The 27,047-nt window shown below is 39.5% G+C and overlaps 1 protein-coding gene across 14 annotated transcripts in view; it reads right to left on the bottom strand.

The window, feature by feature from the left end:
* Positions 1 to 27,047, bottom strand: part of HNRNPC (heterogeneous nuclear ribonucleoprotein C) — a 60,021-nt gene that overhangs the window by 16,326 nt on the left and 16,648 nt on the right. For 8 of the 14 annotated variants that reach the window (XM_007990736.3, XM_007990734.3, XM_037987592.2 and 5 more), the window contains 3 exons: positions 6,483 to 6,759; positions 3,578 to 3,653; positions 2,896 to 2,943 (listed from right to left, as the gene is read on the bottom strand). In XM_007990736.3, coding sequence (XP_007988927.1) covers positions 2,896 to 2,943; positions 3,578 to 3,653; positions 6,483 to 6,723 — 365 coding nt within the window. In that variant the 5' untranslated portion in view covers positions 6,724 to 6,759. Of the gene's footprint in view, positions 1 to 2,895; positions 2,944 to 3,538; positions 3,654 to 6,482; positions 6,760 to 27,047 lie in introns of all 14 variants that reach the window. The other 6 variants (XM_007990732.3, XM_007990730.3, XM_007990733.3 and 3 more) reach the window with 1 other exon arrangement.

Raw genomic sequence — 27,047 nt, 5'->3', positions numbered from 1 at the left:
CCTCCTCCTTTCACCTTCATTAACATCTATCCTATAAGACATGGACTCAATTCTCCAACCCAACTTGAGTAAGTTCCCTTCATGTGGACACCTCCTAAAATTCATTTTCCCAACAAAGATCTCAGTACTATAAAAGTCAGCTCTTTGCCAGCTATTACCTAGTTGCTCCACGAGTTACCACTTATTATCTACTAGCCGACATTAGAACAAAAGTTAGACGTTAAAAGTTGACATTAGAACAAAATAAGACATTACTTTCCATTGACACTCAATAAACAAAAGAAGACATTACTTTTCACTGACACACAATATGCAGCAATATATCAGACAGTAACTAGTAGCATCAGCTGGGGCAAAAATAATTGCGGTTTTGCTTTTTACCATTCAAAGAAATGTCAAAACCGGAATTACGTTTGCTCCAACCTAATATATTTTTGTCTACTGAAAAACTGAAGAGGTCACCAATTTAAGACCCAATGGCATTGGTAAGAAATGTGAAGACATTTCTGCAAACATGTTATTTCTTTAGATTCCCTGCAGTATGTATCTCATTTTCTCAACTAATGTTTTCCAAAGTCCCCGCTCAAATTTTCAAAAACATCCTTATTCACAATGTGCCTTGCCAAGAAAAGACTTCTTAACGTGAACTATTTAATGAGAAGACTGCCACCGTATACTGCTAAAACTTGATACACTCATAATTTAAAACATCAACTGGGAGTCCATGACATCCCTGAAATTATACCCACTAAGTGTGAGTTTATTAAATTGGTCTGAATTGAGCTATGACAAAGAAACAGGATAATAATACACAGAAATACAACCACTTCCGTACTCTTTGCAACAATGATTCTCAACTCTGACTGGACAAAAGAATGCACAGAAAGCACTGAAAAATATTCTAGTACTTCAGAAAGTCTGCAAAAGACCAGTTATTTAAGAATCCCTACAGGAGAAGTTGGCATGAGTATGTTTTAAATGTGGTCAAGCACTTACCATGTGCAGGAAGGATAAAGGGCAGATGCTTCAGACAAACTGAGTTTCGGTGCCTTCAAGACACCTGACCAATAACCCATTTATGCCTAGTGTTCCATTACTGGAATGCTAAGCTTGTTGGAGTTATTTATACCCTACTGCGTTAGGTCTGCATTACCAAGGTCTGATTGCAAAAATTCAAAAAATTGCAATCTCAGGAATAAATGGGTTTAGTTCATTAGTAAAGAAAAGTCCTGATTTATTTTCAACTGGAAGTTCTGCATTGATTCTTATTTTATTTTCTGAGACCGAGTCTCACTCTGTCACCTAGGCTGGAGTGCAGTGGCGCGATCTCAGCTCACTGAAACCTCCATCTCCCGGGATCAAGCGATTCTCCTGCAACAACATCCTCCCGAGTAGCTGGGACTACAGGTGCACGCTACCACGCCCAGCTAATTTTTTATTTTTTAGTAGAGACAGGGTTCCACCATATTGGCCAGGCTGGTCTTGAACTCCTGGCGCCGTGATCCACCCGCCTTGGCCTCACAAAGTGCTGGGATTACAGGCGTGAGCCACCGTGCCTGGCCAATTTTTAAGAATTTCAAAAATTTCAACAGAAATAAAAATGAAGAATTACAAAACTCCTTAGTTTTCAAAATGTTCACACATAACTGTAAAAATCTGAGGAAATGGCCGGGCACAGTGGCTCACACTTGTAATCCCAGCACTTTGGGAGGCCAAGGTGAGTTAATCACCTGAGTTCAGTAGATCGAGACCAGCCTGGTCAACATGGTAAAATCCAGTCTCTACTAAAAATACAAAAATTAGCTGGGAGTGGTGGTGCATGCCTGTAATCCCAGCTACTTGGGAGGCTGAGGCAGGAGAATAGCTTGAACCGAGGAGGCGGACCTTGCAGTGAGCCAAAATCACACCACTTCACTCCAGCCTGGGTGACAAGAGCAAGAGTCCATCTTAAAAAAAAAAAAAAAAAAAAAAAAAAACAATCTGAGGAAACCGCTAATGTCAAATAAAAAAAAAAAAAACATTTTGATGATGCATTAAGTATGCTCAACCGCACCATCTTAATAGGGCATTCAAGGCCCTTTACAATCTGGATTTAAATTCTTTTTCAGGCCTTACTCTTCTGGCCTTTTAATGACTACCTACCATATTCTATGAGGTTATTTCTCAAACAGAAAGTGTATACTTTCATGTCTGACATTTTCAGTGTATACTCTATGGTATTTAACAGCTGACTTGATTCCTTTACACAACTCCCATGCATAACTGATTAACTCAGTTCAAACGTTAAGCATTTGTCAATCAGTAATTTTTATTCCAAAATCAGAGACAGAATTGTTATATACAGTAATAACATTAAAATACTAATGATTGGAATACTGGCATTCTAAGACAAATAGTAATACTATGCTTCATATAAAGTAATGCGCTTTATATATTGCATTTTTAAAGTGTATTGCATATAATAGTTTGCTCCATATACTTACATATACTGCATGAGTTTAAACACGACAAGCCAAATAAGTCTAACATTTACTTCATGTTAACTGAGACTGATATCAGATTGTCAATGTGGTAAACACTCTTAAGCACATCATTCTATTTCCTGTTTAGTATTTGCTATCATCAGTTCTAAATCTATTACCCAAAGACACCCATAACCCAGTCCCTAGTCACCACACTCAGCGAATTCTTTTGTATCTTTAGTAGAAACAGGCATTATGAAATAATGCATTAAAATCATTATCACCCTACCTAATAATCTACTTAAGGTTATTTTTTTCTTTTGGAGGAAAGGGAATACGGAAACATCTTTGATGTTCATCACCACAAACTAGAAAAACAAAATGGTTCTCATTAATAGCTGCTTAGCAGAAAGACAAAACACTTTTAACATACCTATCATAATAGTCCCGTTGAAAGTCATAGTCCAAGTCAAAAGAGGAGCTGAAAAATAAATACCGAAAAGGGTTAATTTGGAAACGTTGCTACTAATTCACAACATCAGGTGAGGGGAGAACCATGCCAAATAAACCACAACAGATAGATCAACAAGATTAGCAGCACTGAATGATCCCCAATCATTCATACAATAAATCACTCAATTCCAATCACCTTAGACCACTGGAAATGTAGTGGTCAAATTGGTAATTCAGGTTAAAATTCACTAAGATTTCCACATACGACATAGTTAAACTGAACACTGAAAAACAGAACAGTAAACTAAACATTCTTATACCACACTTCTTCCCTCTCTTACTCTCTGGTGTCTTAGAAGCTCAACGATCCTGTAGAAGTATTTCAGGCTATGCTATAAATATCAAACTACTCCTAAATATCAATAGCAAAAACCTCAGGGATTTTTAATTCTCTAGTAATTTTCTCTAGGGCAAAAGAGAGACATATTAACACAAAAATAATAAAACCTTATTTAAACACAGATAAAACACAGTACACTTAACCCTCCCCACATCCAGAAAACAGATAGAGAAGATGCCCACTGATGGACACAATGCAGTTATAAATAATAAAGTTTCCGGACCTGAGTAGAGGGGACGGAGAAGGGTGTTCTGTTACTGACCCGTACATCTCCGCTGCAGATCGTTTCACACCTGCTTTTCCTCGGTTCACTTTTGGCTCTGCAGCCAGGTTAATATCTGAAAAACAAAAGCAAAAATGTTAGTGACAACTTTGTATCCAGGTAAAACAAACTACAAAGTTAATCTTTTTATTTTTGAGACATAGTTTTGCTTTGTCGCCCAGGCTGGAGTGCAATGGTGCCATCTAGGCTCACTGAAACCTCCACTGCCCGGTTCAAGGGATTCTCCTGCCTCAGCCTCAAAAGAAACTATGACTACAAGCGGGCACCACCATGCCCAGCTAATACAAAGTTTAGAAAATCACAGACATAAAAATTAGAAAATATGAAACAAAACAACTCATCTTTCCTTTTTTTTTTTTTATTTAAGAGAGGGCCTCACTGTCATACAAGCTGGAGTGCAGTGATGCAATAATGGGTCGATACAGCCTAGACCTCCAAAGCTCGGGTGATCCTCCCATCCAAGTAGCAGGCACCACCAAGGCTGGTAATTTTTCTATTTTTCATAGGGACGAACTCTTGGGGTCAAGTGATCTGCCTTGACCTCCCAAAGTGCTGGAATTACAGGTGTGAGCTACCATGCTGAGCTTCATCTCTCCTTTTAATATTAAAAAGGTTCATAAATTTTTACAAGGCTAAGACTTCATCTTCCATATATTTGTACTCTGTTCTGTACCACTAAAGTGTTCCTGAGACATAACATTAAGTCTGTCTTTGGTACTCTCTACCCTCAGATCCCACTTTAACTCAACTCTCCCCATTCAAGGCACTGACTGTTCACTCAGTTACTATTGCAAGAGAAAACTATCAATGGTTACCTTTCCAAGAATGGTTCAGTTCATTCCGAATTATTACAAATATATTAAAACATACGCCAATCCACAAAACAATATAGTGCAGTGTGACACCCTCAAATCACCCTCAAAGGCAACTTCAGATTTCCCTTATAAGTAAGGATTAGCTGTACTGCATGTAAAATATCCGGGGTTAACAACTGCTTTCTGAATAATTCATAAGTTGCTTAAACAACCTTTACATACATCAAAAAAATAAAAGAGCAAAGGGAAGCAACCCTAGTTTTCAAATACAATTTGTAACACGTAAGCCCAGCTACCTACCCTGCCACCCATGACCTTCCTAACAAGAATTCATCTTCTCCTTGTTCTAAAAACCCCATGTCAGAAAGCCAAAATTCAGTTTTTTAACTTCCCAGTCGTGCTAAGGCACTCAGTCAACAATACCTCCATTTTCATATATACTGCTTTTATTAAAATTAGTCTCATTTTAATACACACATGCCCCAAAATATACAAATTCCATATGTATATATTTTTAGATGGAGTCTTGACCTGTTGCCCATGCTGGAGTGCAATCACGGCTCACTGTAACCTACGCCTCCCGGGTTCAAACAATTCTCCTGCCTCAGCCTCCTGAGCGGCTGGGATTACCGGCGCCCGCCACCACGGCCTGCTAATTTTTTGTATTCTTAGTAGAGTCGGCTTTTCCTGGTGTTAGCCAGGATGGTCTCCATCTCCTGACCTCATGACCAGCCCAACTCAGCCTCCCAAGATGCTGGGATTACAGGCATGAGCCACTGCACCTCGCCAAACGTGCATATCTTAAACTTAACCCTTTATATCTTACCTTTTTATACAAAAGGAGCTCATCAAATGAACAACTGAAAACCGCCTGAGGCCAGGTACAGGGGCTCACGCCTGTAATCCCAGCACTTTGGGAGGCAGAGGCGGGAGAAATCACCTGAGGTCAAGAGGTGAAGACCAGCCCGGCCAACATGGTTAAACCTCGTATCTACCAAAAAATACAAAAATTATCCAGGTGTGGTGGTGCACTCCTGTAGTACCAGCTACTCGGGAGGCTGAAACAGGACAATCGCTTGAACCTGGGAGGCTGAGGTTGCAGTGAGCCAAGACTGCACCACTGCACTCAAGCCTAGGCGACAGAACTAGACTGTCTCAAAAAAAAAAAAAAAAAAAGGATTGAATATACTGTCTATTTGCTGAACACCATTACATGAATAACCTTCAGGTTTTGGTATGTTAACCTCATTTACAATTCTGACTTTGAAACCATACAGTGTTTTAAAACTAAAGATAGAATTTCTGAAAATGCAACCCAGTAAGATGTAAAAACAATGAAATAGACCCAAATTGTGTATCTGGTTGGTTACATAACATTATCAGAAAATTGTTCCATGTAACTCTAACCTATCATGCTATGAGTCAACAGACATAGTAGAATGTATACAAAAAATAAAACCACAAATATAAAATTGAAAATAATCATCTTAATTTTGTAAAAACACCGGTATGATTATTTTGAAACTGAGGCACAAAGTACATATAAAATGGGAAGTTAAAACAGACATCTAGTACAACTAATCAAATAAACATGTGGACGCTGCATTCTGGCTTGAATAAAAGAAATCATAAGTAGGACTCTGAGGTGTCACTACATTTGAAAAGACAAGAAAATCTAAGACTGAGCCAAACTGCAACTGGCCCAACAATGGAGCGAAACCCCAATGAGGAGACAAGCAGTCGGCAACACTAGAGGGCTCCACCAGTCTGCTGTGGGGAGGATATAACCATTTAGGCAACATTTTAACACTGTGAAGTGTCATTCCCAGGTCGCCCTACTCACAACTGCCAAATGAGAGTTGTCCTGTCTCTACTACACAAAATGGTACAATGAAGAATATCCTTTACTTAGCCAATTATAACTATAAGCCTAATGTATTTTTATTAGACTGAATAGTCACAATATCCAGAATATCTCAGGCTGTCAGTTTTACAGACATAAAAAACAAAAACATCGAAAAACTCAGGCCTGATCATCAATGAAAAAATTAACTTAACGGAGACCTTACCTAAAACCTGGCCAGCAATCATTCTGCCATCCTCTCCTGCTACAGCAGCCCGGGCATTTCTCTCATTAACATATTGAACGAAGGCAAAGCCCTTATGAACAGAGCAGCCCACAATTTTGCCATACTTCGAAAAGATTGCCTCCACATCAGATTTCTTGACCACAAGAGTGTTGAGATTCCCAATGAACACACGGGAGTTCATGGAGCGAGGATCTGTCTTGTTGGTAACGTTGCTGGCCATTGTGTTTGATGATAAGGTTTCTCACAAAGCTGAAAACTGTAAAGCAAAAAAACAGTGTTCAGGTGAACAGATGCTAAAAACAATATGCCTTGATAAAACATTCTCCACTCTCACTCTGAATCACTGTTAACTGCCCAGAGTATCAGGCAACTTAAAGGGACTCACAGCATTATGTATTTACTAATAAATTCAGAGACTCCAGCCTCTGAATATGTTCTAGAAATTCAACTTCTTCCTCTTCATTCTATTTCAGCGGCACTAAACTCTAAATTATCAGGAAAAAAAATTTTCCCTGGCAGGTCATTGGCAATATAATTTCCTTGGACATAATTCCAAGTGGCCCTCCTCTAATAACTCAAGCAAATTAGAACTGCCTAAATTCTCTGGCACCAGTTTCTGCTGTTTTTCACATTACAGGTCATGCTAACTATTCCCTGCCATCAATAATCTTGATTCACGCTGCTTTTATTGAGTTTTACCGGTTCTGTATATATACACACAGCATAGCAAACGTCAACTTCTGTCTCAAGCCATTAATTAGCTAGATTAATATGGATAGCTTACACTTACCCATTAAGTATAATTTTCTTCAAAAGGCAATAAACAGAATCAATTCATTTATACTGGAAACACCTATTTCCAGATACTTCAATTAATTGCAGGATGCTTTAGATAGGTAAGTATCAATACCACTTTTTTACAGACTGCAATGACTCCAAGGCTACTTTTTATATAACCTAAAATATAGGACATTTAATAACATCGGATGGTGATGATGATAAAACTAGCCAGTGGAACACGGCATGAATCAAATTAAGGATCGGGGAACTAAAGAAAAATACACAACTTTCCACAAATTATTTAAAATCAAAAATTATCTGTCTTTACGTATGTGACGGAGGCTCAATACTATCATAACAATATGAAGATTCCCAATACCATCTCAGGTCCTGTCTAAGTGAAAATGTGTTATTTCATTCGTTCGGCATTGTTTCCTGCCTCTTCCCACTCCAACCCCCTATTTTGAACAAGACTACTTTGAAAGGTTCCGATGAATCTCAAAATATTCCAGTATTTGTTATCCTTCCAATCCTCAAGTGAATCAGACAAACTAGTTCTTATGGATGATGTAAAAATGTCTAATGTATACATACATGTATATAAAAACAGGTAGTATAACACCATTTCATTTATACATGACTCCTACCATTCTGATGCTTAATACAGTCATTTAACAGGCAGTACTGATTTAAAAGCTCCAACAAAACTTCACTTCCTTCCAAATCTTTCTGAAATTCGTCTGTCTTTATGTTACTTTCTAAAGTATATCTTTACAAAAAGTTCTTAATATTTTAAGACTAAGCAATAAAAATTAACAAACAGTAGCCACTGAAATTCATCAACAATCTTTCAGCTCTTAAGTATGCCAGAAAGTCTGAGGACACTAAAAAGAGGAATTAAAACAAAAATCTGCATTAAGGCCTAACTGGTTTCAGATACTACTGCTGGTTTACAATATTTGCTATTACTACAAGTGGAGAAACAATCTGGTTTTAAGCAACTATTTTTCACAAACAACAGGTATACTAACAGAAAATAAAATCTCCATAGTTTTAATGAGAAGAAATTACCAGGGGTGAGGGGCTCCATAGGCCACCACAGAATACTGAACATAAGGGAAAAAACCCATCACACCACAGTCCAATGTTCCAAATGGACATTTGCAAAACAGTATCGATGTGACTGAAAGGGGTACCCTCTGGCACCACAGACAAAAATGGATCTAAATGACCATTTTCTCAATTTTCACAAATCTGAGTACATACCTAGAACTAATCAAGATGTAAGGAATTCATACCCCACGGCATTTTTCACGTGTATCAGGGCTTAATTCTCTCAAAGATCCACACAGGAAAAGCTCGGTAGAAAAGCATCCAGGCATACAAGTAAAAGGATTCTAGCAATGGTTGTTATCTCTGAGTTTAAGGATATGATTTCTCATTTTGTTTATGGTCTGGTTATTAAATTAAATCTGCTACAAAAATGATGAACTACTTATTTTTAAAAATATAATAATCCCAACTTTCAAAGGTTGCCTAAAATTAATACCCATACTTACTATGAGGATTTAAATTCAAGATGGAGGCAACAGTAAAGACAGATGTACTCACAAATACCGATTAATTCCACTCTTAGTAACATATCCTCCTAAGGAATGAACAGTCACTACAAACTCATTTGTTTTGGGGGTCAAATATTTACTAACCATGTGCTGAGTACCACATTCCGGGAAAATCCAGGCGACAAATAATAACAAAGACTGTCCTGAGAGCTTCCTTAAATTTTAGTGGTAGCGCTATGTCCAATTTTATGGAAGAGGTAGATTTCCCGAAGTTTTAGAAATAACCAAATGATGTCCAGTCACGCTTCATCCCACCTCAAAATTTTAAGGTACCATACAGGTGAAATTTCCATAAAGGGAGGAGGATAGCCAATACTGAAACACAAAGAAACTACTGGAAAAGAACTGGGATTCTTGGAAAGGGGCAGCAAGAGCAGAGCTGTTTTTGAATTCGACTCCCAACAGAAGACTCAAGATGGCAAAATCACTATCCTACAGACAGCATTTACAATAAAACTCCAAAATTCAAGGCAGTAAAGGCAAGCCAGCTTACATGGTTTCACTGACTGTAGGAGTACTGGAAAAGAACTGGGATTCTTGGAAAGGGGGCGGCAAGAGCAGAGCAGTTTTTGAATCTGACTCCCAAGAGAAGACTCAAGATGGCAAAATCACTACCCTACAGACAGCATTTATGGTTTCACTGACTGGGAGAAATAAAAAATATCCTACAGCCAGCATATAAGGTTTCACTGACTGAGAGAAATAAAAAATAAGCAACTTGGAGAATAAAAGACTTAGAAATACAATACCAAAATAACCAGCAGGTATTTACTGAAAAGCAAGAAATTTTAGAAAAGCAGTTAAATTCTAAGTTTTACCTTCTCCAATAGTGGGTGAGCACAAGGAACTTCAGTAAAAATGTGTGAAGGTGCAAGAGCAGTTGCGTCCCTGTCAAGTCTCATAACTAAACAAACCCTGTGTGGCTGATTCCACTGCCAATTCCTCTTCCTTTCACCAAAACGTAACAATCATTCTGACTTTACTAGTACTTTCTTACTTGTAAAATAATTCTAATGCCTAAATGTGTAACTGTAGACATTCTTGTCTTCCCAAAAAAATAAATGTGATGCATTTTTGTAGATAAGTCCCACTTCTATTGCATTAGGTTAAAATTTATCTGTTTAAGAATCCAGGGTTTTGACCTGTTGTTTCCCAGTCTGTATTTTCCAGAATTGATACTCTCGGTACAATTCCACATATTCTTAATTCCTGAAAGTGGCAGCTGGGACCGAAGGCTTATTCAGCCTCATCTGCAATATTTTGGCAAGACTACATTGTCCTATAAGTGGCAATACCTTTTTGTGTTGTCATTGATGCTTAAACAATACCATTTCTCTCTAGGTAGTATGGTGTGATTTCTCGAGCACCACATGTTATGCAGACTGCTGTTAGAAATCCTAAGAACAGTCCCTCAGTTCTTTCATGTAACAGGTTGCCAGCATCCTTTTATAGTAGTACAATATAGTAGAATGTACCTGTATATACTGAAATATTTTGAGGTCAATGCCCATTATTATCTTATTCCCCCCCTCTTCTTGTTGAAGGGGTCTAAAATTTTTTTTTTATAATGCAAGCTAACCCAGGGATCCTTCTCTATCACCATCTACTCATGTGTAACTGTTAGTTTTGATAAGTAAAATAAACTCCTTGATCACATTAGAAAAAAAATTTTTTTTGAGATGCAGTCTTGCTCTTGTTGCCAAGGGTGGAGTGCAAAGGGGGAACCTTGGCTCACTTCAACCTAAGCATCCGGGTTTCAAGTGATTCTCCTGCCTCAGCCTCCTCATTAGCTGGGATTACAGGCATGCGCCACCAAGCATGGCTACTTTTCTATTTTTAGTAGACACCGGGTTTCTCCATGTTGGTCAGGCTGGTCTCAAACTCCTGACCTCAGGTGAAACGCCTGCCTCCGCCTCCCAAAGTGCTGGGATTACAGGCGAAAGCCACTGCGCCCGGCCCGATCCCATTTTCTTGCCTTAATTGTTAGTCCCTTTACTTCTGGAAAGTGTAAAAACCACTTGTAGAATGAAAAGGTCTACTTTTACTTTTTGCTTTATACAGATCTAAATTACTTGGTCATATTCTATATGAATTTTTGTAACAGAGTTCTAACAACTAACAACCCAATATTAACAAATTTCCAGCAATAACAGTCTTTTAAAAATACAGCTTCAAGTAACGTGCAAATTATAATTTCAGTCAAAAAGGCAGTATCTGAAAATGTACAATACATAGGAGACATAAATGAACTACATAAAAATCATGTAAGAACAGACAGTACAGAAACACCACAATATTTTAAAATGTTCTTGGGTACTCTGCTTGTGATTAATCTTTACTATCATTTTCATAGTTTCTATTTCCCAAATTCACTACAATGTACATGCAAGCTTGGGGTTTTGGTAGAAAAAACTGATTTAAGTCAAATTCCTTAAACAGAAAATCCATTTGGTAGAAATTTTAAAAGGTTAATCACATTAGTAAGAATAGTCCGTCTGAATGTACCTGTATATACTGAAATATTTTGAGGTTAATGCCCGTTATTATCTTATTCCCCCCCTCTTCTAGTTGAAGGGGTCTAAAAAATTTTTTTTTATAATGCAAGCTAACCCAGGGATCCTTCTCTATCACCATCTACTCGTGTGTAACAGTCGAATAATGCTGTTAAATAATAAAGTGACATTAATTTACATGAACTAGATTTAACATTAAGAAATCTGGGGCCGGGCGCGGTGGCTCACGCCTGTAATCCCAGCACTTCGGGAGGCCGAGGCGGGCGGATCACGAGGTCAGGAGATCGAGACCATCCTGGCTAACACCATGAAACCCGTCTCTACTAAAAATACAAAAAAATTAGCTGGGCGTGGTGGCAGGCGCCTGTAGTCCCAGCTACTCAGGAGGCTGAGGCAGGAGAATGGCGTGAACCCAGGAGGCGGAGCTTGCAGTGAGCTGGGATTGCGCCACTGCACTCCAGCCTAGGGGACACAGCGAGACTCTTGAAAAAGAAAAAAGAAAAGAAAAAAAGAAATCTGGGCCTGGGTTCAGTGGTTCAGGCCTGTAATCCCAGCACTTCGGGAGGGCAAGGCGTGCGGCTCATGAGGTCAAGAGATCAAGACCACCGTGGCCAACATGGTGAAACCCTGACTCTACTAAAAATACAAAAATTAGCCAGGCGTGGTGGCGCATGCCTGTAGTCCAAGCCACTTGGGAGGCTGAAGCAGGAAAACCACTTGAACTCGGGAGGTGGAGGTACCATTGAGTCAAGATTGCACCACTGTACTCCAACCTGGGTGACAGAGGGAAACTTCGTCTCAAAACACCTGAAATCTTGATGGAGAATAGCATGTCCAATTCATGAATTTACAGTTCACATATTCCAAGCCGGGTGAGGTGGCTCACACCTGTAATCCCAGCACTTTGGGATACAGGCAGTTCATGTGAGGTCAGGAGTTCAAGATCACTCTGGCCAACATGGTGAAACTAAAAATACAAAATTCAGCTATACGTCGTGGCCTACACCTGTAGTCCCAGCTACTTGGGAGGCTGAGACAGGAGAACTGCTTGAACACAGGAGGCAGAGGTTGCAGTGAGCCGAGATCGCGCTAGTGCACTCCAGCCTAGGCAACAGAGGGAGACTCTGTCTCAAAAACAAACAAACATACAGTTCACATATTCCAGCTTCCATTATTTGTAAATCAGAAGGTTAAATACTTCAAAAGTGAAGCAGTAGTCTAGTCACATTCTGGCCAGGCACTTTGGGAGGCCGAGGGGGGCGGATCATGAGGTCAGAACGCCACTATCCTGGCTAACATGGTGAAACCCCATCTCTATTAAAAATATGAAAATTAGCAGGGCATAGTGGCACACACCTGTAGTCCCAGCTGCTCGGGAGGCTGAGGCAGGAAAATTGCTTAAACCCAGAAGGCGGTGGTGCAGTCAGCAGAGACAGCGCCACTGCACTCCAGTCTGGGTGACAGAGCGAGAGTCCATCTCAAAAAAAAAAAAAAAAACTTCCTCAACAACAAAAAAAAACTTCCTCAACAAATGAGAACCTTAAGTGCTATTTCTTTCTTAAACTCAACACTGAATAATACACAAGAGCTCTGTCATGAAAAGGATAGACTTTAGAAACCTAAATTAGGCCAGCCACGGTGGCTCACACCTGTAATCCCAGCACTTTGGGAGGCTGAGGTGAGCAAATCACCTGGGGCCAGGAGTTTGAGACCAGCCTGGGCAACATGGTGTAACCCAGTCTCAACTAAAAACTAGTTGAGTGTGGTGGTGGGTGCCTGTGATCCCAGCTACTTGGGAGGCTGAAACAGGAAAAATCCCTTGAACCCGGGAGGTGGAGGTTGCAGCGAGCCGAGATCATGCCACTGCACTCCAGCCTGGACAACCATGTGAGACTGCGTGTCTCAGAGAGAAAAAGCAAAAGGATTAAAAAAAGAGGAAAAATAGTAGTAGTGCTCAAATTTCTATTATACACATGGACAAATGTGTTTGTGTATTATATATACTATACTTTCATTACAGGTTCTTATTACTGTTTTTAATCAAAGCATCACCAAAGACCTGTTTTATCTAGAAAAGTCAAAACCAGGAATACTAAGTTATCTCTATGGCCCAAAAACCTGTGTTTTTGTCTGATATGCTTGTCTGTTTTATGACATGCTCTATCCTAAAGCAATATAAGCAATCTGGCCGGGCACGGTGGCTCAAGCCTGTAATCCCAGCACTTTGGGAGGCCGAGACGGGCGGATCACGAGGTCAGGAGATCGAGACCATCCTGGCCTACACGGTGAAACCCCGTCTCTACTAACAAAAATACAAAAAACTAGCCGAGCAAGGTAGTGGGCGCCTGTAGTCCCAGCTACTAGGGAGGCTGAGGCAGGAGAATGGCGTAAACCCAGGAGGCGGAGCTTGCAGTGAGCTGAGATCCTGGTCACTGCACTCCAGCCTGGGCGACAGAGCTAAGACTCCGTCTCAAAAAAAAAAAAAAAAAAAAAAAAAAATATATATATATACACACACACACACACACATATATATATAAGCAATCTGAGATTTTAGTAGTAGTGGTAAGGACAAGAATTTCCTGAATACAGAAATTTGTCTCTACTCACACTCTCACCATCCCAGCCACAGCTTAAAAGCAAAAAATGAGTAAAAACTCTATCTAGGTTGGGATATAAGCCAAAGTCAATTTTATTTCCAACTGTTCATTCTAACAGTGAGGTGCTATCATGCCTCTTCACCCTTTTAATGGAGGCAAACTAATCTTGGATTGTCAATCTAGCAAAAAATTTGAAAAAAATATTTATAAAAATACTCCATTTCCATCACATTGACTTTAAATCTCAAGTAATTCAATTCTACTTGGAAAAGGTACGGCAGTTTGCATTACCTAAAGATTTTTTACATTAAATAAGGTTCAAGTGGTCCACAAACAGGTTATGGCAGCCCTGGTATCCACTGAGAGCTGAGCCAAAATGAATTTAAATACAGAGTCAAGCCTTCAGCTACCTTGCTTTTTTATCTGGGCACTGTATGCCAGCTTTGATAGAGTTTGGGGCATAGGAGATCAGCGCCACTCAATCCAACTGTTTTCAGTATATCTTGGCTTATTTAGTGCAAAAGTACAAAAGTTAAAGTACAAGATGTTTCTACTGGGCATTTATTTCAGCAAGCCCTGGCCACCTCTCCACACAGGTTAATCACATTATACTTAAAACCCATTATCCATTGGTCCAGGAAAAAAAAATTAAAGATGCTGTCACTTTCACTTACCAGATATTATCTCATATTAGAGACAAAAGAAAATATATATTACCTCAGATTAGGAAATTCAGAACCCTGCCTTACAATTTCCTTTATTACTGTATCCTAAAACCTAAACTAGGCCAGCTGCAGTGGCTCACACCTGTAATCCCAGCACTCTGGGAGGCCAAGGAAGGCAGATCATGAGGTCAGGAATTCAAAACCAGCCTGGCCAACGTGGTGAAACCCTGTCTCTACTAAAAAGACAAAACGTGGTGGTGGCAGGCGCCTGTAATCCCAACTACTCAGGAGGTTGAGGCAGAGAGAACTGCCTGAAACCAGGAGGCAGAGGCAGCAGTGAGCCGAGACTGCACCACTGCACACCAACCTGGGCAACACAACAAGACTCCTTTAAAAAACAAAACAAAACAAAACAAAAACCCTAAACTAGTCCCTGCATTCAATTCAAATTAAATGCCAATTCATGTACTAAATATGTTATATGTAGAATTTACCTTCTTCGCAGAATTTCAAAGACAAAAGTGACACTAGATGGCAGCAATGAGTTGTCAATTTTCTAAAAGGATTACTAAATCTTCTGTATTCAAAAGTTTTCAGTCATTCACAACTCCTTAAGTTTCTGAATACTCTTTGGATACTATAAATTCCTCTGCATACTTGTATCATCATCATTTGATCTAAGTTGTTTAACACACTTCAACTCTTATTTGGCCTATTTAGGTCCAGCTACCCTATCCCACATTACTTTCTGTCTCTTGTCACCATTTTTGTACCCTGCTTCCTATGGATCTTTACTGCTTTCAACTATTTCCCCTTGGTCTGGTCTCTTCAGAGGCCAACAATGCCTGGAAAAATACGTGCATTTTAATTTGCTGCACTGCCAAGAATCATTGGCTCATTTAATCAAAAACAGGATCTCAAGGTATATACTGTGAGAAATCTCTGAGAAAACAGTACTACCTGGTGATATTACTAAGACATTATCAGCCTATGAAGAAACAAAGTTGGCTACTTTTAGATACCATTATGCTAACTGCTATGTTTATTAGTACTAAGAATACCTAAGACCTTGTAAGTCATGGGGGGGGGGGGGGGAAATGAGTAATTCAATACATGGTACTACTAGGTAGCCATCTTATTCAAAAATTGGAACCAACCTCACTCTAAATCCTAATATAAATACAAATGGATCATGTAAAAAAACTGCATATGCAAAGGTCAAAACCCAAATGAAATAAAACTTAATTCTCAAAAGAAGAGTAACAAAATTTAAAAATGGCAGGAAATCCAAACAAATGGATCATAAACATTATAATTATAGTATATAATAATAACTTAAAAGGTGTGGGACCTGGTAAGGTCGTTCACGCCTGTAATCCCAGCACTTTGGGAGGCCAAGGTTGGAAGATTACGAGGTCAGGAGTTCGAGACCAGACTGGCCAACATAGTGAAACCCAATCTCTATTAAAAATACAGAAAATTAGCTCGGTGTGGTGTCGGATGCCTCTAATCCCAGCTACTCTAGAGGCTGAGCCAGGAGAATCGCTTGAACCCAGGAGGTACAGGTTGCAGTGAGCCTAGATCACGTCATTGCACTCCAGACTGGTTGACGGTGCAAGACTCTGTCTTAAAAAAAAAAAAAGATGTTAAGACTTATTATTTAAAATCTATCACACATTGGCGAGGATTATACCAATTTAACAGATGAGTCTACTGTCAATGTATGCTAAAAGCGCCGGGTAAAACTTGGTGAGTGGAGTACAGGATTTGAGAACAGATTACACTATAATTACATAGGGGGAAAACGTACCTTTACAATGAAGACCTGGAGGTCACAACCTAAAGGATCAAACTTAGAAAGTTGTAGGACAACCTAACATTGCATGCCTCCTGATGTGACACACTTATACATGCATTATCACCTACACATTATTCTCAGCAAGATATCTTTCTAGAATCTGTATAAGGGGGAAACAATCAGACAATTTCAAGTTTGTGAGAAAGCACAATACAACTGGTTTGGACATCTCAAAAAATAAAAACTAGGGGCCTTTTTCTAGATTAAAAAAGCAGTGCCAGCCTGGCCAACATGGTGAAACTCCATCTCTACTAACAATATAAAGATAAGCTGACTGTGGTGGCACATATCTGTAGTCCCAGCTACTAGGGAGGCTGAGGCAGGAGAATTGCTTGAACCCTAGAGGTGGAGGCTGCAATGAGTCGAGATTAAGCCACCTCATTGTCTCAAAAAAAGGGGAGGTGGGAGATGGGCAGTGTGATGAATTTTGACTGAATACTAGACTAGGGAAAAGAGACATTTTTATCTAGATAATTTTACTATGAATTTTTTAATTACTGAATTGATATTATTGTTTTGAGAATACTTTGGTGGCATATATTTCCTTTATTCTCAGGAGATGCAGCCACACACAGAAGCTCCTAACTTCAGTGTGTATCATGTTTGCTGAAGTATCATGTCAGCAAACTTTGAAATCATTCAGGAGAACAGTAAGTGTAGAGAGCAAACATGGCAATTGCTATCCGAAGAGTGGGGCTTAAACAGGAATGGCTTATTCTATGTACGTATATATTATTTGTTCAAAAGTTTTCTTAAGATGCTATATATAGCATTTTCAAAAATGATACATGCCAGATTGCACATTTTACCAAATTCCCAAAGAAAAGTACATCTTTTTTTTTTTTTTACATCTTTTCTGTCAAATCTGCTTATGTAATAGTGATCATACAATGAGGTGAAGGAAAAGAAACTGGTATTTCCAGTTTTAACTAAGTAAACCAGTACATGTTTTGTAGGTTCATTTGAAAATTCTCCATAAGAATTATCAAGCAATGAGAAGGTAGGTCCCTCTATCTGTATTCATTAAGCAACTGAGGATATTCAAGTACTCCCATGTTTACTTGGAACAGAAAACATAATCTTTTATATATCTGTGACAAAAGATACTTGACAGTCATTAAACAAAAACGTGGTGGAATACTTAGTGACTGGAAAACATCTACCACATAGAAGTTCAAACACTGTAATAATTACATCTTAGTAAAATACATACACACACAGACATATATATATATACCTGTAGCTATATGACAGAGGACTAGAACAAAACATAAAAATGTTGATGGTGGTTACCTCTGAGCGCTGATGACATAAGTAAATGAGTAAATACTATTTTTATCTGCATGTTTCCTGCAGCTTAGCTCTTGTTGCCCAGGCTGGATTGCAATGTTGCGATCTCGGCTCACTGCAACCCCCACCTCCAGAGTAGCTGGGATTACGGGCGCCCGCCATCACGTCTGGATTATTTCTTGTATTTTTAGTAGAGACGGGGTTTCACCATGTTGACCATGGCTGGTCTCCAACCCCTGACCTCAGGTGATCCGCCGACCTCGTCCCCTTTCTCACCAATGGTGGAGCTTTTGAAATGCCATCAACGTAGGAAAACTCACAATTTAATGATATGCAATTCTAAATCATAGTTGACTCCTAATTCTTCCCTTAGCTCTCTTCTTTGAATTACATTCATTAGTAAGCCAATTAATTAATCACACATTGCTTAATGACAGTGATATGCGTCAGAACTGTATCGTCATGCAATTTTGTCACTGTGGCAATGGCATAAGAGTGTACTTTACTTACCCAATACCAAGCTAGATGGTATAGCTATCACACATCTAGCTTGTATCATATAGACTATTGCTCCCAGAATACAAACTTACATAGCATGCACAGTACTGAACACTGTAAGAAGTTCTAACACAGGCCGGGCACGGTGGCTCACACCCGTGATCACAACATGGAGTTTGAGACCAGCCAGACCAATATGGTGAAATCCCGTCTCTACTAAAATAACAAAAATTAGCCAGGCATGGTGGCGTGCGCCTATAGTCCCAGCTACTGAGGAGACTGAGGCAGGAGAATCGCTTGAATCCTGGAGGCAAACGTTGAGCTGAGCTAAGATCACGCCACTGCACTCCAGCCTGGGAGACAGAGTGAGACTCCGTAAAAAAAAAAAAAAAAAAAAAAAACCAAAAGAGATAAACAAGGGCTGAGTCTAAGTTCTAACACAATGTATTTGTGCACTTCAAAAAAGAAAAGGTACAGTAAAAATACAATACAAAAGATTTCAAAAACAGGCTGGGCACGGTGGCTCACGCCTGTAATCCCAGAACTTTGGGAGGCCGAGGCGGGTGGATCACTTGAGGCCAGGAGTTTAAGATCAGCCTGGCCAACATGGTAAAACCCCATATCACCTAACATAAAAATTAGCCAAGTGTGGTGGTGCATGCCCATAATCCCAGCTACTCGGGAGGCTGAGGCAGGAGAATCACTTGAACCCCGGAGGTGGAGGTTGCAGTGAGCCAAGATCACACCACCACACTCCAGCCTGGTGATAGAGCAAGACTGTGTCTCAAAAAAACAAAAAAAAAAAAAAAAAGAGAAAAGGTTGCAAAAACGCTATACCTACATAACGCACTTAGCATGAATGGAGCTTTCAGGACTGAACTTTGCTCTGGGTGACTGGTACTGAGTGGTGGGTTTGAAGCCCTAAGACATTACCATACACTACTGTAGACTTTATAAACATGGTACACTTAAGGCTACACTAACGTTTATAAAACAAATTTTTCTTTTATATACTACCCTTATTTAGTTTACTGTAACATTTTTACTTTGAAAAAACTAACACGTAAACATTAGCCTAAGCCTATAGATGTTCAGGATCAGTAAGATGTCACTAGGCAACAGGAATTTTTCAGCTCCACTATAATCTCTTTTACTTTTTTGGTTATTTTTTGAGACGGAGTCTCCCTCTGTCACCCAGACTGGAGTGCAGTGGCGCAATCTCGGCTCACTACAACCTCCACTTCCTTGGTTCAAGCGATTTTCCTGCCTCAGTCTTCTGAGTAGCTGAGAACACAGATGTACGCCACCACGCCTGGCTACAGGGTTTCACCATGTTGGCCAGGCTGCTCTTGAATTCCTGACCTGTGGTGATCTGCTTGCCTCGGCCTCCCAAAGTGCTGGGATTACAGGCGTGAACCACCACACCTGGCCTGCTCCATTATAATCTTAAGGGGCCATAATATATGTGGCCTGTCATCCACCAAAACATCTCTGCAGTACATGGCTATTTTTCTTTGACAAAACATTTCATTCCAACTCTTCCCCATCCTAACCATCTATGAAAATAAATGCCTTATAGGCCGGGCGCGGTGATTCACGCCTATAATCCCAGCACTCTGGGAGGTCGAGGTTGGCAGATCATGAGGTCAGGAGATCAAGACCATCCTGGCTAACACGGTGAAACCCCATCTCTACTAAAAATACAAAAACAAAAAATTAGCCGGGCATGCTGGCGGGTGCCTGTAGTCCCAGCTACTTGGGAGTCTGAGGCTGGAAAATGGCGTGAACCCGGGAGGCGGAGCTTGCAGTGAGCGGGAGATCACGCCACTGCACTCCAGCCTAGGAGATGGAGTAAGACTCCATCTTTAATAAAAAAATATATAATAATAATAATAATAATAATAAAGAAATGATGCCTTATAACAAATAAAACTTGGTCTGCCAATTTCCCTTTAACACAGTACTCCAAATTTTCACTTCCCTTGGAGAAGAATGGAATAGTCTGGATGCTATCCAGATGCTACTTTTCTGCTTGCTTATGGCACTGTCAACGCATACAGAATCAATTACAACTGACCCTTGAACAATATGGGTTTATACATGGATTTTCTTCTGCCTAAACCATCCAAGACAGCAAGACCAAGCCTTGATCTTCCCCTTAGCCTACTCAATGTGAAGACAATGAGGAAGACATTTGTGATGATTTACTTCTACTTAACAAAGTCAATGTATCTTCTGTTCCTATTTTCTTTTCACTAGCTCACTTTCTTGTAAGAATACAATATATAATGCTTAATATACAGAATCTGTGTTAACTGTGTATCAGTAAGGCTTCTATGCAGCAGTAGCTCATCACTAGTTTTTGGAGAGTCCAAAGTAATATGTGGATTTTTTATTTTTGAGGGGGTGCGGGCAGCTGGTGCCTCAACACCCCTTGTGTTAAGTGTCAACTGTAAATAAAACAATCCTTATTTATCAATGTAATCCTAACCTCTATGTTTTGACAACTCGTTTGTTGGACTTTTTACATCAAGTACACGTCTTGCTTAGCAGTTCTTATTTCATCCTCTTCTACCTAGTTCTTAATCACTACAGATCACACATAGCTCCAGCATCAAGAAAATTTCAGCCTTTGATTTTGCTGTAAAGTATAAACAACCCCTCTCAATTATGTATCCTTTACTGATAGGACATAACCTCGTAAGTCTCATCATTACCCAATTTTCCTTCAACACAAACTTTTTTGTACCCTGAAAAGTTATAATCTGGTTTAGTTTTTAACACAACCAAGTATGTTCAAAAAAAAAGTCAAAATTTTAGGTAACTCATATTTCCAAAAGAAAGTAAACTGACAAAGTAGATAAAAAAACACCTATCCTTGGCCGGGTGTGGTGGCTCACACCTGTAATCCCAGCACTTTGGGAGGTTGAGGCCTGTGGACCACTTGAGGCCAGGAGTTCAAGACCAGGTTGGCCAACTTGGTGAAACCCCATCTCTACTAAAAATACAAAAACACAATTAGCCAAGCATGGTGGCAAGTGCCAGTAATGCCAGCTACTTGAGAGGCTGAGGCATGAGAAAGAATCGCTAGAACATGGGAGGCGGAGGTTGCAGTGAGCCAAGATCACAACATTGCACTGGGCGATGGAGTTAATACTGCATCTCAAAAAACAAAAAAATAACCAACAAAAAAAAGTACCCTCACAAATTCAAGCCATGTCCACCATGACCAAACCTTAACATGAGGTCACATTTTATTTAAAATAAAATATGATCTTTAGTGAAAATGGGATCTTTAGTGATTTAAAATAAAATGTGATCTTTAGTGATTATGAACTAGGTAGAAGAGGATGAAATATGAACTGCTAAGCCTTGTACTTAACGTAAAAAGTCCAACAAGAGTTGTCAAAACATAGAGGTTAGGATTACACTGATAAACAAGGATTGTTTTATTTACAGTTGACCCTTAACACAAGGTCACATTTCATTTAAAATTTAGAGTATAAACATAAAAAACTTTTGGAGGCTGAGGTGGGAGACTGCTTGAGCCCAGGAGTTAGAGACCAGCCTGGCCAACAACGCAGCAAGACCTCATCTCCACAAAAATTAAAAATAAAATAACGCCCAGTTATCTTTGTTGTACTTTTAGTATAGACAGGGTTTTGCCAAGTTGCCCAGCTGGTCTCAAATGCCTGGATTCAAGTATCTCCCCACCTCAGCCTTCCAAAAGGCTGGGATTACAGGCATGAGCCACTGCAACCAGCCTAGACACATGTGTTTCAAGATCAACAACTTGCTAGAGGCATGCACTTTCTCTGGGAAGTCAATCTCTTTGAAATTCAGGCTCCTCAACTGTAAAATGAGTATAATTGATAGTATTTGTCTCACAGGATAGGAATGAAGCATAAATGAAACAAGGTACACAAAACACTGGAAATGATGTTGCCTGGCACATATCAAGTGCTGCTGCTACTACTGTTATCATTTACTATTATTGCTACAGACCAACAAAAATGGCTCAAGGACACTAACAGGTTATTAACAATACTAAAGGTACATAAAGATTAAAAAGATTAACACTATCAAGGAAATATAAATTAAACCAAGTACCATGTTCCACCTACCAAACAAGCTAACACATTTTTAATTACAGTATCTACTGCAAGCAATGGTCAAAACAAATGGTCCGTATGAACTCATACTGCATTTCCAGAAAACGGGATTATTTCATCAAAGTTTTAAAACTGCATATTTTTTTACTCAGTAATTTTACCTTTGAGAATTCATCTGAAAGAAACAATGGTGTGAACATATTAACATTAACAGTGAAAAAGTAGAAAACAAGTGCCTGACAATGAAAGAGTACAAATTACTTCAGTGTACCAATCCAATGGAATACAATTTAAATAACATGTGACACTGACGTGGAGAAGCATAACCAAAACATGCACAAGTTACCTAGACAATTACATACCAAGGTGACATCTAAGGATGGGATGGGGTTTGGAGTTCTTTAAATTTTTCTCCATTTTTCACTAATAATACATAATGCTTTTGTAATTTTTCTTCTGCAAAGATAACAAAATGCTACCCTGAAAGTCATCATAATATACAGATAACTGAGAGTCAGCAAAGCTTTTCTGCAAAACTCTAAGTAAAAATTGGGCCCTTCTCTTCCCCAAGCGCAATTCAGAACTAAACAGAATTAAGGAATTGGGGCCGGGCACACTGGCTCAAGCCTGTAATCCCAGCACTTTGGAAGGCCGAGGCAGGTGGATCAACAGAGGTCAGGAGTTTGAGACCAGCCGGACCAACATGGTGAAACACCACTTCTACTAAAAATACAAAAAAAAAAATTAGTCTGGTGTGGTGGCACGTGCCTGTAATCCCAACTACTTGGGAGGCTGAGGCTGGAGGATTGCTTGAACTGAGAAGCGCAGACTGCAGTGAGCCTAGATTGTGCCACTGCACTTCAGCCTGGACAAGAGCGAAACTGCATCTCAAAAAAAAAAAAAAAGAATAAAGGAATTGGGCACCTCTAGATTCACTGAACATTATGTTACATATTTTGGGGTCTATTAGCCATTGGAAGTCCCACAATACATATAAATTTCTCCCTACATTCTCAACCTTCACACTTAACTGTGCCATCATTAAAATATTTTGGGGTGTTAAGATACAGAAGTCCATCATACTCTTACCTGGAGCACCTTCTGTTTTGAAAACACTTTTTAAAGAAAAGTGTTCCAGAATCTGTAAGTATTCAACAAACATCAGGAATATTTTAAAGAATGCTTTACCTAGGTTAAGATTTAATGTTTCAAAATTACTTCAGTAAGGTCAATAAATCTTGACCGAGTACTGAAACATCAAGAGAACATGCAATATGCAAAAATAATAAAACACAGGAAGGTCCTATTTCTAAAATAACTGATAATCTATGTGAATGAAAACAACAGCATGGTCAGTGTGACTACCTATATACTAAATCCACTAAAAAGTACAAAAATTAGCTGGGGGTAGTGGCGCACACCTATAGTCCCAACTACTTGGGAGGCTGAAGCAGGTGAATCACTGTAACCCGGGAGGCAGAGGTTGCAGTGAGCCAAGATCCAGCGTGGGCAACGGAGCAAGACTCCATCTCAAAAAAAAAAGAAAAGAAAAGAAAAAGAAATCCACATTTAAATACTTAGGGATCTTTTGTCTTCAGTCAGCAATTTCCTTGCAAATGGTTCAGCAAAAAAATAAAATGAAACATGGCCATCATGGTGGAAGGTATCTTAAGAATTCATTATACTGTTCTGTATGTTTACGTATTTTCCTTAAAACACTGAAAGAAAAAAATTGTCATAACTATGACAGATCTACCTTGTTTGCAAGGTATGTGGAATGTTAATCTTAACATTTATAACCAAGAATTAAAGAATGGCTATATTATGCCAAGATGTAATATGATCTGCATTAAGAGTTCAGATAATTCAAAGCATATATCTCAGAATAGCATGTTATTTTGAGCCTGCCAGCTTTGAAGTTACTTGTTAATTCTATTTGTAATTTAGAAGTCATTATTTCAAATTTTGCAAATAAAATGTCATGTTTGATATTGTACTGTTTCCAACGTACATTAACCGTGACTACACTGTGGTCTTCAACATTCTCAACAAACATCAAAAACCACTCTTGCCAAAAAGTCTACCAAAATTTGCAATTCCCAAGCCAAATAATAAAAAGGGAGTGAAGTGTTCTAGATTAGTTCTTTTCAATGTGCGTATCGGTACTACTGGGGTAGGGTGAGACTCTATTCCTAGGTAGCTCCCAGATGGTGATAATGCTATGCTGGAGCACAGGCTATTTTCTGAATAGAAAGGGCCAACATTCATTCACAAGACTTCATTTCCTTATTATCTTGTATAAAGTTTCAATTTTATCAGTGACCTCAGACTGAGCATGAGTTGTAACAAACTATACTTTTAGTCTACTCTGGTCTCTTGTCTACAATGCTTGGGGCTGGGTGTGGTGGCTCACACCTGTACTCCCAACACTTTAGGAGGCAGAGACAGGCAGATAACTTGAGGTCAGGAGTTCCAGACCAGCCTGACCAATACGGTGAAACCCTGTCTCTACTAAAAATACAAAATCTAGCCAAGTGTGGTGGTGGTGGGTGCCTGTAATCCCAGCTACTTGGGAGGCTGAAGGAGGAGGACTGCTTGACCTGGGAGGCGGAGGTTGCAGTGAGCCAAGATTGCCCCACTGCACTCCAGCCTGAGCAGCAGAGACTCCGTCTCAAAAAAAAAAAAAAAAAAAGACATGTATTAGGAAAAATAGTCTCAGATTTCAGAAATACTATGCAATACCCCAGTAGCATCTGGGGGAGTACAGTTATGACATCCAATATTTCTGCAGGAATACATATAAATTTTCACTAAATGTCACACATAGAACATACATAATCTCACATCAGTTGAGATCAGTTTTTTTTGCCAAATGAGTCTTGGTGTCAAATGCAAAATTTTGTCAGAGAATTTAAAATTTCTAAATTATGGATAAAAGATTTTAGACAGGTGTAACAAAATAATTTAGCAGCCCAGAATAATTTTTAACAAGGATATCTGACTTAAAGTTACTACAGTATTCTCTTAAACAGTCAAAACAGGAGATTGTATCTAAATTTGAGAATAGTAAAAGGTTTGATTTTATCACCAATGAGTATAACCATAAGACCCCCACTCTTAAAATTTCAAAACCCACCTTTAGTAAACAACACTTCCAAAATTCCATTTGCTTACTATGTTAGCAAAAGAACAAACAAAACGACCAACCATGCTATCCCCGTAGAAATAAAGCAGCATTGGGGCATGCCTTACTCAGTTCTCAGGGTAGTACTTTGATTCTAAATCGATTTGTTGGTCTTTTTTTGTTGTTTTTAAGTCTCGCACTGCTACCCAGGCTGGAGTGCAGTGGCAGGATCTTGGCTCACTGCAACCTCCGCCTCTTGAGTTCAAGAGATCCTTCTGCCTCAGGCTCCCAAGTAGCTGGGATTACAGGCATATGCCACCCAACTGGGTAATTTTTTTATATTCTTAGTAGAGACGGGATTTCACCATGTTGGCCAGGCTGGTCTCGAACTCCTGGCCGGGAGTGATGTGCCTGCCTCGGCCTCCCAAAGAGCTGGCATTACACGCATGAGCCACCACACCAGGCCTCTAAATATGTTTAGTATTAAAATATTTAACTTATTAAATGTTTTTGGTGGGATAATTGTGGTTAAGTCCTAATCCTCTTTAAAATACACACTTAAATATCTACAGATTAAATATATCAAGAATTTGCTTCAAAATAACATGGGAAGGGGGTGGATGGGGAGATGTAGATATAAATAAAAAGACTAGCCAAGGATTATTAAAGTGGGACAAGTACATGGGAGTTCATTGTACTATTGTCTTTTGTGTATGTGAAATTTTTTCACAATTAAAAGATAGCACCAGCCGATTGCGGTTGCTCACGCCTGTAATCCCCAGCACTTTGGGAGGCCAAGGCAGGCAGATCACAAGGTCGAGATATCGAGACCATCCTGGCCAACATGGTGAAACCCCATCTCTACTAAAAAAAAAAAAAAAAAAAAAAAATTAGCCGGGCATGGTGGCCCATGCCTGTAATCTCAGCTACTCAGGAGGCTGAGGCAGGGGAATCGCTTGAACCCGGGAGGTGGAGGTTGCAGTGAGCCCAGATTGCACCACTGCACTCCAGCCTGTCAACAAAGCAAGACTCTTAAAAAAAAAAAAAAAAAAAAAGATTGGCCGGGCGCAGTGGCTCACGCTTGTAATCCCACCACTTTGGGAGGATGGGCAAATCACAAAGTCAGGAGATCGAGACCATCCTGGCCAACGTGGTGAAACCCCATCTCTACTAAAAAAGGAAAAAAAAAAAAAAAAAGAATACAAAAAATTAGCCAGGTGCCTGTAGTTCCAGGTATTTGGGAGGCTGAGGCAGGAGACTGGCGTCAACCTGGGAGGCGGGACTTGCAGTGAGCGAGATCGCTCCACTGCACTCCAGCCTGGGCTACAGTACAAGACTCCATACCAAAAAAAAAAAAAAAGAAAGAAAAAAAAAGATAACACCAAAGATGTGCATGTTCCTGAACACAAAAATTACATGTGAATCTCAAACTATACACAGAAATATAGTTGACACTGTAGCAACGTTTCACTAAGAATCTAT

This window comes from Chlorocebus sabaeus, chromosome 29 (genome assembly GCF_047675955.1).
Source record: "Chlorocebus sabaeus isolate Y175 chromosome 29, mChlSab1.0.hap1, whole genome shotgun sequence".
NCBI lineage: Eukaryota > Metazoa > Chordata > Mammalia > Primates > Cercopithecidae > Chlorocebus > Chlorocebus sabaeus.
This window is presented reverse-complemented; position numbering and strand designations above follow the sequence as displayed.